Here is an 18,203-nt window from a genome sequence, read left to right as displayed (position 1 = left end):
CAGTATTTTGATGTTTATTTCTGTATTAATAAAGAGCAGTGACCCCAATTTAGATTTCATTCACATGTCTACTAAAAACCATGTTAGAAGGATTTTAGAAGACTTTAAGACATAAATAATCAAGTTCAAATGAAATTGGCAAAATTAAATTGAATTTTATTATTCATTTTCAAATATCACAGTCTGCAACTGTTATGGGACAACTTGAGCAACACTTGAGACCAGAAAGAAAAGGTCACATAAGGCTTTTTTGGTGCATCTGGACATGGAGAAGCCTCAAATGGAGAAACATTCCCAGCAGGCAAGTTTTGAAACATATTCTCCATTACTCTGAAACTGCACTTTTCTAAAGAAAATGTATTAACTTTGTCAATAGTCAGAGCTGTTCAATTAGAATTTTCTCAACATGATCTAATCTAATACAGGTAGAAATTGTTCACGCTGTTTGGCTGTATAATAAAGTTACCCTGTGGTTTTCTTCCAAAAATTTCCTCCTCATCTCTTTTTTTAAACCAGATTAAAAAAACAACATCCATTTTCCATTCTCCTGATCAGTCCTGACCAGGGCGGCTTTAAGAAAATAAATGAACAGTCAGTGTTCATTTCAATGCCCATTGAGACAACGTCCAACAACTCCAACCTCTTTGAAATGCCGTTTACATTTACCAGATACAGGTGTTTTAAGTATTTTAAGCTTAGCTCCACATGAACATAAATACCAGTGCCACAAAACAGGTTTAACAACTTCAGGTAATCTTTTGTTTTTCTCACTTAAGTCAAATGGTTGAAAAAATGCCCAGAAGTAACAAAATACTGATTAGAAAGTCATCAAGTAATCACATGTAAAACTGATTAAGCTAAGTCACGGTCAGGTTGTGGAGGTGCAATATCTTAATAACAAAAAGAAAATTCTAAACTATTAATAATTTAAAGAATTAAAAGTGTGAATGTATAAATTAAAGATGTTAACAATAACACTGAACACACCCTGGCTGTAATGGCACATGGTGGAGGTGGCATCATGCTGTGGCGATTCTGCTCTTCAGCAGAAAGAAAAAAAAAATTATCATTAAAGCACAAAGCGGTCTTTTAAAATTATTTGTTTAGTATTTTTCCTATGAACATGATGAGGTTGTTTTCTTGAGACATAGGAAACGTTGAGGCCTTGTTCCATCAGATGGAGTGCTGCCTGATTTAAACATCACTTTATAACAAAGACAAAATAAAATGATTTAGTCCAGTAGTTTGTTTTCAGAAGTTTTAACCAGGATTCAACCTTTCATAATACACACTCTGAAATGAATCCAAATGAAAATATTTCAATGTTTAGAGATCATTTTAAGAAATTAATGTCATGATAAATGCTCCAAATTTATATCTGCAATGAACAGAACAAAACGGTTTCAGCCAGTTTAAGTATTTCCCTTAGGGCATGAAGACATCTTGCTCCTGCAGATGCTTTTTGCAATAAACTTACTATTACTTTACCAAAATCATTAATTTTGGTTCATAGTCCAGGACCAGAGCTATGCTCATTCAATCAGCACCACGTGTAGTAATTTCAGAGACAGGACTAACAGAAGAAAAAAAAGGCCCACAGCTCAACTAAAACACGTTAAACTGACCCGTTTAAACAGGATGAGCTGTGGTGGAAGCTTTGCTGCGACTAAAAATTGTGCATTAGAAATAAAAACATTTGGTTTCTCAACTCCTGAAAGCAGATTAAACACTTATCTAAAATCCTCGCTGAAAGTTTCAGAGATATATCTTCAAAAGCCCATCGTGATAGTGACGTTTTGCTCTGTAGTCCTCATTTGTGCTTGAAGTCAGTCTCTGAAAGTGGCTGCAGACTCGAGAGACGACATAAGAGTGCTAGTAGCCACGTCCGCGAGGTGTCTGCGCAGCTAGACGCTGGAGGAGGAACTCCAACAAGAAAAAGGTATTGGATTTTTTTGCATAAAGAAAAATAGAAACTTGCAACCCTATTTTCTTAATTGTCAGCATCAAAAGTACAAAAAAAAACAAAAACCCTTTGATCTTGGCTGAATGGTCCTCTGCTGACCTCTTGAGGACAAAACGGAGACAGACGAAACATCAACAGGCAAGTAAAGACATGCAGACGCTTTAAAAAGAATTGACATTATTTGACCAATTAAAAAACATAAAAACAATGGGGATCTGACAAGCGGAGGCAGTGTGGGTTATGAGGTTTTCAGGCTGAAGGAAAAGCTTTGCGGCGTTCCTCATTTAAAGTCAGGCTTTTCTGGGAAGGTGCAACCTGATCGTCTGATGATGACATTAGCAGAGTAATGTGCTGCCCTGACGCACTGATCCAGAGGTTTCTCCTGGACGAGCCCAGACAGGAAGCCTGCACCACCCAGAGGACAACATTAATATGACTGCACAGGTAAAACAAGAGATACGCAAAGTCAAATATTCTTACCTCCAACAAAAGCATCGCCTGCACCATTTGTGTCAACAATGTCCTTTGGGTCAATCTTAAGGACAGGGAATGTCTCAATCTTATCACCTAAGCAGACGAGACTTTAGTCTGGGAACATGAAAATAGAGAATAAAGACAAAACCATGAAGAGAAAGAATATCTTACTGTGGGCCATGATAGTTTCGTCCTTTCCCTGGGTAAATACAACAATTCTCTTTCTCTTTGTGTTAACTTTGGGTAATGCCTGGGCTTTCTTGGCAATCTCCTTAATGTCTTTAGTCTGAAAAAAAAAAGTAAAAGAAAACAACAACTTAACAGAACCTGTTAGTGGATGCACAAAAAACAAGAAAACGCAGAAGAAAGTCCACTCACCTCAAAGTCCTGCTCCTTAGCAAACGTTGCTGCTTCCTGAATAAGCAAATATAAGAGAATCATGATTCTGATTTACATCAAGTACAACAGATCAATATGTGGTAATCACTGTCTTACCGATTCGTTGCCGAATAACACGTCGATGTAAGGCATAACCTGCATGAGGTTGTCCTTGAAGAACTGGCAGATGAAAGGTGCAGAAAGGTTCATGCAGAATAGCTTGTTCTTTTCAGAAGCGTGCTTTGCCACTTTCAGGATGGACTCCAAAGACACAGTCAGGAAGAAACCCTGGAAAATCACACCATTCTTAAAACAGGCCGGACATCTAGAGCAACTAATGAATCTTTTACAACAATAAATGGACAGGGCTAATTTTAACAGACAGAAAATCAAGACTAATCTCCTACTTTTACACCTAATATCAATAATATTCCTAAATTTAGGTCCTCAATTGAAGACTCAGATTGTTTCCCCATCCTCTTTTCCTGTATTAATAGTACAATTGTTTGATTAAGACAGGAAGATGAATAGAATTAAAATGATAAAAAAAGCAAAAACTTAAGATATCTTTTTAATCCATTGAGTCTAACTTTACTATTAAGTTAGATTTTCTCTCCAGTAATTCAACCCACTTTCACTCCAACCTTTATTGTGTTTGTTTAGCTTTACCGTTGATTAAGCTTTAACTTTCCTTCACCTTACACATCTATCTTCACCCTCAGTCGCTTTAGTTTTTTTTGTTTCTTGTTTGTTTTGCTCCATCCTTCTCTTTAGGTCCTTCTCTTGCTTTTCTCCTCCCTGCATTGTGAACGTACTTATGAAACCTGTCAACTGCACTTCATCTCCACTTCAATTAGAGATAAAGTAACTCATTAAAGCTACTAGAAGAGATTTTAACTGGTTAACTAAAAATATTTCCCAGCATTTATGCATATAGATTAAAGCAATCTCAGCAACTGTGGACAGCAACTGCTGAGCATTCACTAATTTTAGGACCAAGTGGAGCAGAAGCTCCACAGCTGCTGTGTTTGGATGCTATTCCTCAAGAGACTTACTGCTCCGTCTTTAATTATTAAAGATATGCAAAAGATACAACAAATCCTCTTAGGTAAAACTGATTTTAATTCAGAGATTAAGCCTGTATTAGTCTGATTGCACCGTATTTAAAAGGATTCTGCCTTTGCATGGGTGGATATCTGTGTCCTCAGTTTGCAGCAGCAGCACTCATACAAATTAGACACTCACTGGGCATTAAGTGTCCTAATTTTGAAGCTCTAAAAAAACCCCTTGGTAGGTTAATAGACTCACAGCAATATAGTAGACTTTAGCTTTTTCCACCAGCTCCCAGTTTTCTTCCAAGTCTAAATGCTTCTCCTTCTCATAACAGTTAGCAGCCGCTAGGTTAGCTACCAAAGACCTGGGAGACAGAAATAATATAATCAGACATTCATCATTAACACGCCTTACAACTCTCCTTTTAATCACCGACCTGTTATCTCCGGTGATGCAAGCAGCACACGTCCCTGTCGGCTCTTGGTCTTGCTCGTAGTACTGAGCGTCCACATGGGCCTCCTCCGCCTTCTGCTTGAGGATCTCTCCAAACTTATCTTTCCCAATGCAGCCGAAGAACGTGCCGACTTTGTGGGGCTCTTGGATCATCCACTGTGGGTCACCGCAACAGCTTAGATTAGCACTGGCCAACTTAAATCTCCACACAGAAACGAGCATTTGTGACATCAGAGTGTGTGTGACTGACCTGGGCGATCTTAATCGAGTTCTGAGTGGCTCCCCCGGCGTGATACTCTACTTTGAATTTCTTTACAAGCTCATCAAATCTAGACAAGTGAAAAAAAAATTGAATTTATTCATAAAAGCAAGAGTAACCAATACAACGTCAAGTTTATATCAATGCAGAGATTTTAATGTTGAAAAATCAAATTTTTTTCACCCCATTTTTATTCTGTAAATACATCAAAGCACTATATTCATTTTCTATGCCTATTAAAAATCAGAACAAGGATTTGCTTCATAAACAAAGATTATCTCCTGGATTCAAAACTTCTACATCTATCAAGAAACCAGCAACATGTTTTCCTTCTTTTGTGGTTGATGCCACTCACATTTAGCTTATTTAGGTTATAATCTTTAGAGAGAAAATTGGAATCAGCCTTAATCAAACCTCTAAGAATATCTGCGTCGACCAGTAAAACCAGATGTGTTCATCTCTGGTACCAAGACAAATCCTTAAACGAGATCTGGGGGATGTTTTAATCCACTTAGTTTTCAACAAAAAGATAATAAAGAGAGAATACATCAGAAAATTACTTGCTGTAGTAATAAATCTATATATGAAAGTTATTTAACAATGCACACTTCAGTATATCATCATAGCTTTGTTTGCATAATTAAGTCCAGATATAGATATTTAATTTTGTCTAATAGAATTTCACTGCTGGTCAAAGTCTAATGAAAACTATTGAGATCAGCTGATTATTTTTTAAAACGTGCAATGTTTGCATGAACTTTGTTTTTTTTTTTTTTTTTTTTAAAACAAACACAGAATAAAATGCACACCACACCAGATGTGGTGTGGATCTGTAGTTTCAGATTTTCATGCTGGTCAACATAAAACTGTAACTGTGACGTTAAGGTTGACCAGAGCTGAACTGTGTCTCTCTGCCTTATTGCTGCTCGTTCTTCTGAGAGACCTTCTGCTTGCAGCGCTGCTAAATCACGGCCATTCCGGTCCAACGGTTCACGCGTCTGCTCCTGGCGGTGCTCGGGATTAAACTCATAGTTATGTCTGACAGCAAACGGCATTGTTTGCCGGTCCACCGCTAATCTAGATGAGAAATGCTGTTTCGAGTTTTCAGTGAAGTAAGTCACGAGCCAATCAACGAATGCGGACAGCTGTCAAGCAAAAACATTTTTGCGCAATATGCACAAAAACAGAGAAGAGCCATATAGAATCTACTATTAGACATGCTAATGGAGATGAATCTGGTCAGGGCAGGTTGGGCCAGAAGTGGTTAAAGGTGCTCTAGTGGAGAAGAGGCTGAAAAGACTAAAGTAGCACAATCTACTCCTGAGATAATTACAGCAGTTCTCTAATAGTGACCTTTACAGATTTTTATTGTACCTCCCTTGTCTGACAAAGTCCAGCCTTGTTTGTCAACAGCACATTATGGTCATTACTGTAGATTTGAGCAACTTTAGGTGAGAAGCAATTTTCTGATTTAAGATCACATTAATGCCTTATCAGAATGTTCTCTTGTCTTACCCAAGTTGAAGACTAGCTAACAGAAATCGGCTGGTGTGTGATGTCAGCTTTATGCCACAGCGAAAATTAAAACCAGTGGTGTCTCTTATTGAAGCATCACTGATTAGGCCAACAAGAATTACTCATCACCATTTAAACAACGTATTCAGATCTTTTTATAACATACTAATGACTCGTCTGTGCCCCTTTCTAGATTGTCTGATAACAGCTGTGACTGGAAAGCCAGGAACATTGTAACATGGCATCTCTGAAAAAAGCAGCGTCATACTTTTCTCAAAATTAATGCACAACACACGCATGACCGACTGCTGATGATGCAATCCATGTCATTTTTGTCAGTTATGTAATGCGTCACAGCCGTGCTTTCATGTTTCCCTTTTGTGCTACAGCCTGTTTATTTCACTCATATATTTCAGTTTGCAGAAGAACAGTCGCCTTCGCGCTGTCAAGTGTGTGTTTTCAGATGTATTATTAGGAACAGCAACAACCCCACTGCTGGTAAAGGTCCTGAGAGGAAGTGAAGGGTCAGAGAAGGGAAGCGATGAAGCAGACGGGGAAAAACATCTAGTTGTCTGTTGTACGAAAAATTTATATATACATAGTCAATATGATGCTGCTCTCAGAAATAATTATGAGAAAATCTGACAGGATGAACAAGGAGGTGCAAAGAGTAACAGCTTCTGCTCCACAGATACAGAGAAGAGAGGATTAATTTTAAATCATTTATCAACCAAAAGATTTAGATCTGAAATGTCTACCAACATAATTTCTAATTTATAAGGAACAAAAAGAGAGAGAGTCAGTCCAGATCAGTGTGAAAAAACTGTCACATTCTGGTCTCTTATCTCCTGCTGTTAAATGTTTGTTTTGTGGATCTGGTCTCGGCGGGACTGGGGAGGTGAAGTGTCCCGCTCTGTTATTGGACGAGACCGTCTCACTCTGCTCAGTTCGCTGCGCTGCCATTGGCCGTCTGCGCAGGAACAGAGGTCAGTGGTAGCAGCTTTCTTGTGTGTGCCTGTTTTGGCTGGCCCTCTCCAGAACAGAGAGGCGCAAACTCAGGATGAATTCGGACGCATTTTTCGCTCGCTGTGCAAAAAACCGTGACACAAGATCACGTGTGTGATGGTGCTAATATCGTAGATACTCTACAGTAAATGTTGCAACACGGGAGATACGAACAGTGCTTTGTGCTTGTCCTCAGCCAGGATCTGATCATTGGGCTTCAGAGTGTACCTGCAGATGATTAAAAAAGGGAAAAAGAAGGAATATAATATTAATTATTGCAAAAGATTGCAAAAAATACATTTCCTAAAACATCCAACAGTATTCATATCACAAAGTAAATCCATTTCTGTCTGCATAAGAAGTCTTTTTCCAAATCAATGGGCTAATTAGAGAGCGATTTCCTTGAAAGAAACACAAAGGTTTGCTGGGGATTAAAGTGCAGTTTTAGTCCTGCTTTAGTGAGACCGAATTAGAGCTGATGCTGGTCGGTTCAGCTCTAATCCAGGAGTTTACGCAAGGGGCTTCTGACTGGACACGGAGATGGAAACCAAAGAAGCCCTTTGCCCTATTAAATCTGGTCCACTGGAGACTGAGAGAGCAAGCCCTCAGGGCAGATTCAAGACTCAGATTAGTCTCTGGACTGATAGAGTAAATCATTTTGCAGGAATACTGTACCAAAACACAGAGCCATGGACTGACAGCTAATTCATGTTCAGGATGCATTAAAGCAATGGATCAGCTGATTTTTCTGTGCTTATTGGCTTCCTTCCTTATCGATCACAGGCCTAAATGAATCTCTTTTGTCTAAAATCTCCCTGTGACCTCACTGATAACAAAAGGCTGGATGTCAATTGATCTGGAGTCGCTTATTGCGTACTTATTTTGTTTTGCCTATTTAGAACATTTGCAGCAACAATCAATAAAAGCCACTTGCACGGGAAAATAATTTTTTTTTTTTTTGTATTGTTTTATTATTTGAACTTACTTGTCCAAGAAGTCTTTATCAACAACAGCACAGATGTCGAGTAAGGGGTTTCCCATCCCAAAGAGCGAGTTAGAGCTGCAAGAAAAACAGAAACATGGTTGACATTTTAACCACTGATTAACAAACTGTAAGGATCCTCAGACAAAACCGGTTTTGAGAGAGAAAGCTTGATAAATAATTTAACAAATCTAAAAATAACACTATTCATATGTTGAAACATAACCATTACATTATTTAAATATTTTTATTTAAATTATTAAAATATGTTGCTGAAAGACATTTGTTGTTAGAAATATTTTTATTAATGATTATTTCAAGTATTTATATACAATTAAATGTGCATAATATTTATCATATGTCTGTATTTTTTAAATAATGCATTAAAAACATTTTTCTAAATTAAAGTTTATTACATATAACAACAGCTACAAAGCTCATTATAGAGTGGAGACAATTTTTTTTTCATATTCGGAAGAAAATAAAAACCCTGAGTGTGCAGTAATACTTTTGCAAAAACAGTAACCTCACAAGAGAAAAGCAGAAATAGTTCGAATAAAGCAGATGTTTATACAGCATTCATGAAAAAAATAGATGTATGTGGTCAGTGATGAGGATCTGGGCAATCATGCATGTCATTATATTATGACACTCGCAGCGAGCCAGTCCACTGACAGAAGAAAACTGCATATTTCTGCATTTTTTCCGAGACAACAAAACTAACCGCAGGGGTTGACCATCTGAGAAGATCATAGTCTTGTGATGCCAACAGACAAGAAGAAGAAGAAGAAAAAAAGCTGCTAAACTACACGTCTGCACTTTGTGTCATGTAATAACACCAGCACCTAAAACCTGTTAGGCAATTAGGTAACCTCTAACAGAAAGAAAGGCTATGGTGTAACTTCTACTCTCTGAGAACAGAAAGAACTAACAAGTTACCGCCCCTGGATTTACTATGAGTAAGCAGGCCAGAGAGAATAAGAATATGAGTAATACAAAGTCAGATTAGTAATGGCGCTTGTTTCGCTCCTACAAGCCTGAGCCTACTCGCCGTTTCCATAAACTTGTCAGTGTTTGTGAGAAAACTGCAGATGGCAAGTGCCATTGACAGATGCTCGCTCCATATGAACATGTGCTGCCAGGAAGCCTCTCTGATAAACATGAAAGCTTTTCAGAAACCGGTCACCAGAGCTACAGAGAGGCGCACCAAAATCTGAAAATGACATCTAACCAGAGGACACCACACCCTTACTATCATCTCCCTCAACACATCCATCTGGTAGTATGCAGTCTGATGATTAATGGGCTTGTGCAGCCAATTACACTAACCCAGAGCCCATGCCTACCTCCACATCTGCTCTGCTGGTTGTACCTCCATCAGTATGCTCTTACCTCACAGCAGACATGGTGTTCTTCTCTCCCGGTATGTATGCACCAGCAAGACACTGACAGACCTGTTGAGCAACCTTAAAAAAAAAACGGTTCTGGAAAGGCTAAGCTTTGGGGGTGGGTGGAAAGAAACAATTTGAGCTCAGTTCAGCGTGCAGGCGGATCGATGTCTTTTCCCTGCATATACAGCTCCTCCTACTGGGGACTGACTGATTGGAGGCATCTGAAGAAGGAAGGGCCACTGCAACCTGCCTCCGCCCGATGATTGGCTTGCTTCTCAGACTCCTGCTATATTTTACTGGCTTCAACCCTCGTGAGAAGCGTCCCGATAACGGCTGCTTATATGAATTAGACTGATCTGATTTCTTCACAGTGAAACGGAAGAAGAAAGAAGAATGATAACATTGTCTAATGCAGACCACGTGATCGCTTGGCTGTCCTTTGTTGTCTTTGGAGGCTGGCGCAGGATGGATCCTGCGTGGACAGTCTCCAGGACACCGGTCCGGGCATTTATTTCTGCAGCTGGTCATGCTGAACTAAGGTTAAATATTTTCCCAGCTAGCGCAGCCTTCACTGTTAACCTTAAGGGGCGGCTAATGGTTAAATCTTAGCTGTCGGTGTTAAAGAATAACAAGATAAAAACACTTTGCAGCAGGACTATTTCCACAGCGTTGGTTGAGGAACACTAACAGACTGGAGACACCACTGCACAAATGTGCAAAGTCGTTACATAAATGGCTAAACTGTTGCACCCGGGGTAACGCTTAACACAACACTTGATTTGGCGCACAAATCACAACTCGGGTAAACGCTGTTTCGTCCCGTGTTGCTGAAAAACAGAAGAGCAGTCACAGCGGATTTTAGTCACCTTAGTTCGGCAGCAGCCTTTTTGCTCGGAGACTCTGTCTTTTCATTCTCGGAAAGTTTGAGTTTCTTTGCTTTGGGTTCATCAGAAGCCATGGCTGTTCAGACTGAGCACGTTGCAATCACCTTACGAAAAGCGGTCAGACTACGTGTGTCTTGACTTTAAACCGCGAGTAAGGACTCGCAGGCACCGACAGCTAAAAGTTGAGCCGTTTTAAAGAAATACATAATTTAAGTTAATAATTATACAAAGGTTAAGAATGTATTTTACTGGGTCTTCGTATGTTTTAATCTTTGTGTCACATCCACAGTCATTCACAACATCTCCACTTGTTGTTAAATAAAATGTATTTGTTTATTTAAGAATTGCTATATTTATTATTTATTAAATAATTTATTATTTTCCGATTTGTGCATGTTTGTTTATTTGTACATGTGTTTTGTTTCCTATACAATTGTTTTCTTCAGTGACAAATGAATTTTAATTATGTGAAGGGTACACACTGATTTTGAATTTTATAAGCTTCAAAATCATTGAACTTCTTAAAAATAGCCTTAAAAAGATAACGTAGTACAAAGTCTGCGAATTTCCTTGAAAGTAAATTAAGTGTTTACGACTATTGGAACTACAAATAATACCTGCAAGACTTTACTTAGGGAATAAGCTCTCCACAGCCAAACGCAAGGCGCCGGCTCATAGCTGCCCACAAATTGTGCCTGATCATAAAAGAGGTGGAACAAATCTTTAAGGTAGTCAGTCTACTACACCTATTGTTTTTCCAATCTGTAAAAGACCCATGGAAATATTAGAACACTTTAAAAAAAATTAAGTAGGCTTTATTTTGTGACTCTGACTTTTTTTTTTTTTTTTTTTTTTTTTTTTTTACACGTGATCCAGTTGTGTTTACGTGGGCAAACATCTGCAGGCGTCTCCATCAAATCTTGCCAGCGATACAAAGTTAGCTGAGAGGATTTAGTATGTATGTATGGGTGTATGCGTGAGTGTATAAGTATGTATATAATTTTGTTATTTTAAGATTTGAAGATACATAGGAAAAATGAATTTCTGAATTACATTTCCGTCCTGTTGATGGCGGTAATACACAAAGTTTGAAAACTAATAGAAAACGCTATAGAAGAAGAAGAAGAAATCTTGCCAGCACTATCAGCTGCAGTTAGCAGGTAAACTTTGTACAGTCTTACAACTTTCATTTTAATATGTCATGTTTAAAACTTTAGAATAATCATGACACTTGTAAGTGTTCGATTAATTTATTTTTAAAAGTAAAGCTGGTAAATATGTGCGAAGTCCGACTGCTAACCAGACCGAGAGGTCAACTAACTGATGCGAAAGTTAATTTCACAGACTTAACAGGAAGTAAAGCTGGCTAAAAACTTGAAATAATAACATTTTGCGTGTATTAATTAGAGTAAGTTACTATAAAACCCGTGCGAAAAAGTTATGCTTGTCAGTCTGCTGATGCTGTGTTGGTCTATGGAACTTTTTCAGCAGCAAACCAACAACAATCCTCATCACTGTCCCAGCTGAGATGATCAACAGCCTGTTTCTGATCAGCCACTCTGGAGACATCTTCCTGGAGAAGCACTGGAAGAGTGTCATTAGCAGGAGTGTGTGTGACTATTTTTTGGAGGCCAAGGAGAAGGCAGGGGACCCAGAGAATGTGGCCCCTGTGCTGCAGACCCCACACCACTATCTCATCTCTATCTACAGGGGCAAACTCTTCTTCCTCTCAGTTACCCAGACTGAAGTCCCCCCACTCTTTGTCATTGAGTTCCTGCACAGGGTGGCAGATACTTTTCAGGTGGGAGTGTAAACTGTTATAGTTGATTATACCTGTAATAATAATTTTTATTTTTTATTTTTTTGCAACAGAATGGATAGTTGCTGTTTTTGTATTTTTTAAAATGTACATATAGATCGGTTATGCAGTTTTTTGTTTTAATTTTTGTGATCATGCCATTGAGCTGTAGTACTTTTGTATTAAGATTTTTATTCTTTGAAAAAGGGAGAAGCATAACTAAACAATCAGCCCACACCTTTTTATGACCCTAACAAACAGATGACAACAGATGTTAGCTGAGTGTTACACGGTGGTTTTAGGGTGGAGGTCGTTATGCAAATATTTACTTGGAATCTTTTTCCCTGCACTCTTTGTTTCCTGTGTTGCATTTGAAAAATGTATTTTGCATTGTATTAGCCATATATTTATTAAAAATATTTACACACATTACAACTACAAACACATTTGCAGCAATGGACTAGAATTAGATTCTAATGTGTATTGATTGTGAGGTGTGAAAAGCAGAGATTATTCTTGCTGCTAAATTAAAACATGTCTTTGTTCATTTACATTATCAGTCCTATTATAGAGCATTTTTCATGCTCACAAATGTATTCAAGTCATTTAAAAACAGATGGACTAGCATGCTGTAAATAACATATTATCTATGATGAAATTCAGTAGATAAAAAAATAGGTAGACAAATCAAATAATTACTAGGGATGAAAAACTGATTAAACAAATTTGTGTCCAATTGAACAGCACCTGAAGTAAATACTGAAATGTGCAAAGATTGTAAAATAAAATAAAAACAAATCCATAAATATAAAAGGCGATCTTAAGGAAGAATGTTCCAACGATGAGGGATAATATAAATAAATATGCCTCACTGTTAGTTTTATGTCTCATTTTAAGCATTAACAGAAGACTTGGAGGTTGTGACGGGTTTGGGGAATAGATCCAAATAGTACACAGCAACAAGTGGGGGAAGGGAGAGTGCTTATTTTTCTCTATATGCCATAAAGCTGAAGAAACCCATGTCACTCCTGAACTTTCTCTGGCATTTTATTTAAAGAACTCACCAACATAGGAACAATGTTACAGAACAATTTAGTGGTTTCAAAACCATAAATTTTTTATAACAATGTTATACCTCGATACCACTAACTCCTCACGCCTTCACTTATGTACTGCATGCAGAGGAGAACAGATTGGAATCATGTGCATGTGGTTTTATTCATGATGCATCAAATTGTTTTGTTGTGCTTCTCCTTTTTTCAACGAAGCTCTGTTTTGGTGCGGAAAACAGGAATTGTTCTGCAAACATACCACTATTGTTGTCGGCTTTGCATGATTTAATTCTATCAATTTGAATGATTATTCCTTGCAACCAATAAAAACTTAAACCTCAGTTTCTTACAGAATAAAATAGTTAGACAAGGATATGGAATAAAGTCCATTAAGACCCACAATTTAAAAACTGAAAAACCTGCTTCAGTTTTAATCTAAAGAGACACCAGTCGGAGTTCATTTTCTGTTTTGCCAGTAAGAAATTCCACATGTTGACCCCTGGAGCCGAGAAGGCTGTTCGGACCTCCGTGAGACATTTTTCTTCTTTATCCACAGGATTACTTTGGTGACTGCTCAGAGGTTTTGATCAAGGAGAACACGGTGACTGTTTACGAGCTTCTGGAGGAGATGCTGGACAACGGGTTTCCTCTGGCAACAGAGTCCAACGTCCTCAAGGAGATGATAAGGCCTCCGACCATCCTGCGATCGGTCGTAAATACGCTCACAGGTAAAATCAGAAGTCAGCTGAGGCAGTAAGAGCCAAACCGTATGTAAAGTCTTTATTCCTAATTACGTCCTGTGTTTTCCAGGAGGTAGCAACGTCGGGGGAACGTTGCCTACAGGCCAGTTGTCTAATGTTCCCTGGAGGCGGGCAGGTGTTAAATACACCAATAATGAGGCTTATTTCGATGTGATAGAGGAAATCGATGCCATTCTGGACAAATCGGGTGAAACAAATCAGCTTATTTAACAATCTCATTGAATATATTTGCTAAAGGTTTTAATGTATTTCAGAATGTAACTAGAATCGTGTCTTCTCCAGGTACAACTGTCTTTGCGGAGATTCAGGGTGTGATTGAGGCCTGTGTGAAGCTCACTGGGATGCCTGATCTCACCCTGTCCTTCATGGTGGGTCTGTTTTATTTCACCATACAGTAGATGTTAAATTTGACACGGTGTGCCTTTAACCAAGTTTTTCCTAATCTTTTAAGAATCCACGACTCCTTGATGACGTGAGTTTCCACCCGTGCGTGCGTTTTAAGCGCTGGGAGTCGGAGCACGTCTTGTCTTTCATCCCGCCAGATGGAAACTTCAGGCTCATGTCGTATCATGTCAGCTCTCAAAAGTAAGCACAGATGTCCCTGTGTTGTACATTGACTTACAAAACCATCTTGAGTTTTCTATGTTTTGTCTCAAGCTCTAATATTTTAGGTAGTTATTACATTTTGGAACCACTTTTTGTCAAAATTACGCCTCCTACTATTTTGTTGAACATTTAGAGCAGAAATTGCAATTCTTTTAATTGTTAGGACCATGAACACAACACGTGTAGTAAACCCTTGATGCAGCGGATTGTTTTGTCTCCTGAGTTGTAATTCTTACTTGAGCAGGCCAAAGACGATGTCTGGCCCTGTGAAATCTCTGTGTGAGAAAATCTGGCCCATTTTAACATGTAAGTGAGCAGTCCTGACCTAGAGGATGATTTTTTTTATTTTTTTTGCCCAGTCTTCTCAAGATTAGTCAGGTTGGATGGCGAATGTCTATTCATCAATTTTAAAACTTTCCCCTGCATTTAGCCTCATCTTCCACTGAACATAGGAGTATTTCTCCAAAACTAGAGAATATACCATAGCATCCAGTAGAGAGCTTTTTTTTTTTTGCTGTCAACAAAGTGCTGTCCACTCGTTACTGACGGAGGCCTGCTCTGTGTGTGTTTCCTGTCCCAGTCTTGTAGCCATTCCGGTGTACGTGAAGCAGAACATCAGCTTCTTAGAGACGGGTTCTTGTGGTCGTCTGGACATCACAATTGGACCCAAGCAGACCATGGGGAAGACGGTGGAGAGCTTGACGGTCACTATTCCAATGCCTAAATCTGTGCTCAGTGTCAATCTCACAGCCACTCAGGGAACCTACACCTTTGACTTAACAACCAAGGTAATCAGCCAGCATGGCCTTCCTCACCAGTGATACACGATGAAGAGTAACTGACTTTATTGTGCTAGCAATAGATGCTGTACTTTAGGTAAAAACTGGTAGGAACTCAAACGCATCCCTGTCTTATCTGTCCTATTATAAACACAGAGATTCAAAATCCTATTGGGACTTTTATGCGTTATGAGCTGAAACTAGATTAAGTTTTTTAACAACAAATGCTGAAAATGGGTTTGGTGTGAAACAAAGGGTCAGTATGTAGACAAGTCCCCAATGAGCCTACTGTTAAAAAAGGAATGAGGGTCTTGCTTTAGAGGGAACGTTGTCGGCACCATTTATTTTTTTATTAAAAATAATAATTTTCCCTCACAGCATAAATAAATGTACTCCTAAATAAAGCCTTATTCAAAATATAATTATGCTGTTGCAGTAAAATAGGAATCAATCAAAAGACATTTGACAATGTCTGCTAGTAAATGCTAGTAATTGTGGAGGGCAGTGAAGCATTTTTATATAAATCACCGGCTGGTCAGTGCAGATGTTAGAACCTGACGGTGAGAATAAAAGCGGCGTTTTGTTGTACTATCCCGACCTCAAGCACTCGTTCTGTGGTAGGTGGTCTTTTGGGACGTCGGGAAGCTTAACCCCCAGAAGCTCCCCAACCTGCGAGGAAGTATCAGCATTCAGACGGGGGCCCCGAAGCCTGAAGAGAACCCCTCGATCAACATTGATATGAAGATACAACAACTGGCCATATCAGGTAAAGATCAAAGATCAGCAGGAACTAAAATTGAGCTTTTACTGAAGTTTGACATTTTTAGGTGTCGAAATGGTGACAATTTTCACAATTCATGATGTGAGAATGTGAGCATCATAATGAAGAGGGGTGTTTAAATCCTGTTGTGAATTTTGTTGTTCAGCATCTTATTAAAGAACAGCAAAAAGAAGTGAAACATTGAAAAGTTAGAAAAGCATTCAAATGTTTGCAGAAGCTGACATTAAGTGAACCCGTCAATGTTTTAATGAAGTTTAGGTTCATCTGGAAATTTCACAGAAAAGCCAAATATCTCAAATTTTTTGTGAGTAATGTTGCAAAAACTATCGTAGCCTCTTAAGATTTAATTTTGGACTTAGGAAAATTACTTGTTTGCTTATTTAGTACTACATGAAAATAATAATAATAAGCGTTATAAATATGAATATTTAAAGTAAAAAAAATATTACCATACAATATTTTTGCAGGAGATTTTAGGAAGCGGACATTGTTGTCTTTAGGGTCTCAGAAGTGAGTCTTTTAAAAAAATATTTTTTCTTTCATTATAGAAAGAAAATGATGCATCAAAATCAGTGTTGTTGTCAATCACTTACTTATTTCAGGGCCTAAATGTTATAATAACCAAATACTCAAATATTCCATGGAACTAATTTTAGGATTTTAAAGGTTGAAGTAGCAGTAAATTCATTGCAATTTAGCTTCCCTCTCTTTTTTTTTTCAGGTCTCAAAGTGAGTCGTCTGGACATGTATGGAGAGAAGTACAAACCATTTAAAGGGGTTAAATATGTGACTAAAGCGGGAAAGTTCCAGGTCCGGACCTGAGCGAGGGAGGAAAGCTCAGCATTCCGAATGACCAAACAGGGAGCGAGGGTTACCACACTGCCGAGTCAGCGACAAGTCTTACTTATCTACATCTGCATGGTCAATAATGGAAGAACTCTGCATTCTAACAGCTATTTATTACACCACATAAACCATGCTTGGTATTGTATTTTAAATTTCTAAGACTGAAAAACTTTGGCCTGTAAAGGGAAGCCTTAAAATTAATGTGATTTCTGTTGAATGTTGGGTTTAGATGTAATGCATCATATGGAGAATTTTCCATTTGCTGCATCAGTTGATATGTAAGCATGTGTATTTCTTTGTCTAAGATGCTCAAAATGTTGCAGAAGGGGAATATTTTGCTTTAAAAACAAGCTCTCTGCCTTGCTTTACGTGACATCTCTGAACTTGAACAGTACAATCTGCACGCTGCCTTAAGAGTTTGAAGGAATACCTCAGAAAAGGTTTTACATGATACTAGGAAGCCCATTTTATTGGTTTATTTCAGATGAAACTTTGGGGAAAAATGTATGTACTGCCTACATTCTGAATGTTTGCAATGCAGATATTTCTGCACACATTCTGCGTTTAATTCCTTGTAAGAGGAGTTCTGAGAGCTCTGTAAACACACACTACAGCACAAGCTGCAAGCTCAGGAGACTTGAGGGAAGTATGTTGAAAACTATTGTTTAAAGAACACAGGAAAAGTGTGACATTGGGATGATGTGGGTCCAATTTAATTATTCTGGTGTTTTTTGGAAGTAACTGTAGAAACTACATGTTGTTGGATACTGTGGGGGTTTTTTCTGAGCAGAGAATTTTTAGTCACTATTAGAAAAATATCCTATTAAAAAAAATAATGTAAGAACCTGTAAACCAGATGCCTTATTGTAAAATCTTTATATTCCTCCTTGTGTTTTTTGTCCTTGTATCCAAGCTGCCAATTAGCTTTATGTTTGAAGATCCTTTTTGCGGTGCCTTTTACATTGTTGAATTTTCTCCTTTTATTTTTGTGTCAACTTTTATCCCAAAATCTAAATGAGACATTTGTCCAAAGCTCAAATGTTATCTATGATGAAGAAAATGTAATAAATTTCCTCCCAATCGTGTGCCACAAGTCTAGATTTTTTTTTTTTAACACGACTCATCTGTTATATTTTGAATGTATTTTCTGAAATGCAGCTAATGACGTTATTCAGAGATGAACTGAGGAAACGTTGCAAACTGACATCAGAGGCGGAGAGGAG

At 38.2% G+C, this 18,203-nt stretch overlaps 2 protein-coding genes across 5 annotated transcripts; one reads left to right on the top strand and one right to left on the bottom strand.

Moving 5' to 3' along the window:
* Positions 1-135: 135 nt before the first annotated feature.
* On the bottom strand, positions 136-10,499 carry LOC122842307 (adenosine kinase-like). 3 transcript variants are annotated; one of them, XM_044136070.1, is made up of 11 exons: positions 10,340-10,499; positions 8,086-8,160; positions 7,275-7,328; positions 4,572-4,650; positions 4,305-4,477; positions 4,124-4,232; positions 2,933-3,103; positions 2,816-2,851; positions 2,609-2,723; positions 2,444-2,530; positions 136-2,368 (listed from the first exon to the last, which is right to left on the bottom strand). In XM_044136070.1, exons 1-11 carry the CDS (start codon positions 10,429-10,431, stop codon positions 2,244-2,246), a joined length of 1,116 nt encoding a protein of 371 aa, XP_043992005.1. In that variant the 5' UTR covers positions 10,432-10,499; the 3' UTR covers positions 136-2,243. The 3 variants fall into 3 exon arrangements, with proteins under 3 accessions (XP_043992005.1, XP_043992006.1, XP_043992007.1); XM_044136071.1 differs by lacking the exon at positions 10,340-10,499 and adding an exon at positions 9,429-10,225; XM_044136072.1 differs by lacking the exon at positions 10,340-10,499 and adding an exon at positions 9,475-10,220.
* A 721-nt stretch (positions 10,500-11,220) lies between these two features.
* Positions 11,221-18,065, top strand: ap3m1 (adaptor related protein complex 3 subunit mu 1). 2 transcript variants are annotated; one of them, XM_044136065.1, is made up of 9 exons: positions 11,221-11,517; positions 11,846-12,158; positions 13,764-13,935; positions 14,018-14,155; positions 14,251-14,336; positions 14,420-14,553; positions 15,155-15,362; positions 15,975-16,119; positions 16,856-18,065. In XM_044136065.1, the coding sequence occupies exons 2-9, from the start codon at positions 11,886-11,888 to the stop codon at positions 16,954-16,956; spliced, it is 1,257 nt and encodes a 418-aa protein (XP_043992000.1). In that variant the 5' UTR covers positions 11,221-11,517; positions 11,846-11,885; the 3' UTR covers positions 16,957-18,065. The 2 variants fall into 2 exon arrangements, with proteins under 2 accessions (XP_043992000.1, XP_043991999.1); XM_044136064.1 differs by having other exon boundaries at positions 11,297-11,517; positions 11,849-12,158.
* Positions 18,066-18,203: the final 138 nt, after the last annotated feature.

This window comes from Gambusia affinis, linkage group LG13, assembly GCF_019740435.1.
Source record: "Gambusia affinis linkage group LG13, SWU_Gaff_1.0, whole genome shotgun sequence".
NCBI classification, from domain to species: domain Eukaryota; kingdom Metazoa; phylum Chordata; class Actinopteri; order Cyprinodontiformes; family Poeciliidae; genus Gambusia; species Gambusia affinis.
The sequence above is the reverse complement of the archived record's forward strand: the minus strand, read 5'-3'. Positions and strand labels throughout refer to the sequence as shown.

Excerpts from the sequence above, each read along its gene's own strand:
- ap3m1 (XM_044136065.1), top strand. The coding sequence starts at position 11,886 with ATGATCAACAGCCTGTTTCTGATCAGCCACTCTGGAGACATCTTCCTG. Across the intron at positions 14,156-14,250 it reads TGCCATTCTGGACAAATCGG|GTACAACTGTCTTTGCGGAG; the intron begins GTGAAACAAATC and ends TGTCTTCTCCAG. Across the intron at positions 14,337-14,419 it reads ATCTCACCCTGTCCTTCATG|AATCCACGACTCCTTGATGA; the intron begins GTGGGTCTGTTT and ends TAATCTTTTAAG.
- LOC122842307 (XM_044136070.1), bottom strand. The coding sequence starts at position 10,431 with ATGGCTTCTGATGAACCCAAAGCAAAGAAACTCAAACTTTCCGAGAAT. Across the intron at positions 4,651-7,274 it reads GAGGACAAGCACAAAGCACT|ATTTGATGAGCTTGTAAAGA; the intron begins GTTCGTATCTCC and ends TCACTTGTCTAG. Across the intron at positions 2,724-2,815 it reads CTAAGGAGCAGGACTTTGAG|ACTAAAGACATTAAGGAGAT; the intron begins GTGAGTGGACTT and ends TTTTTTTTTCAG.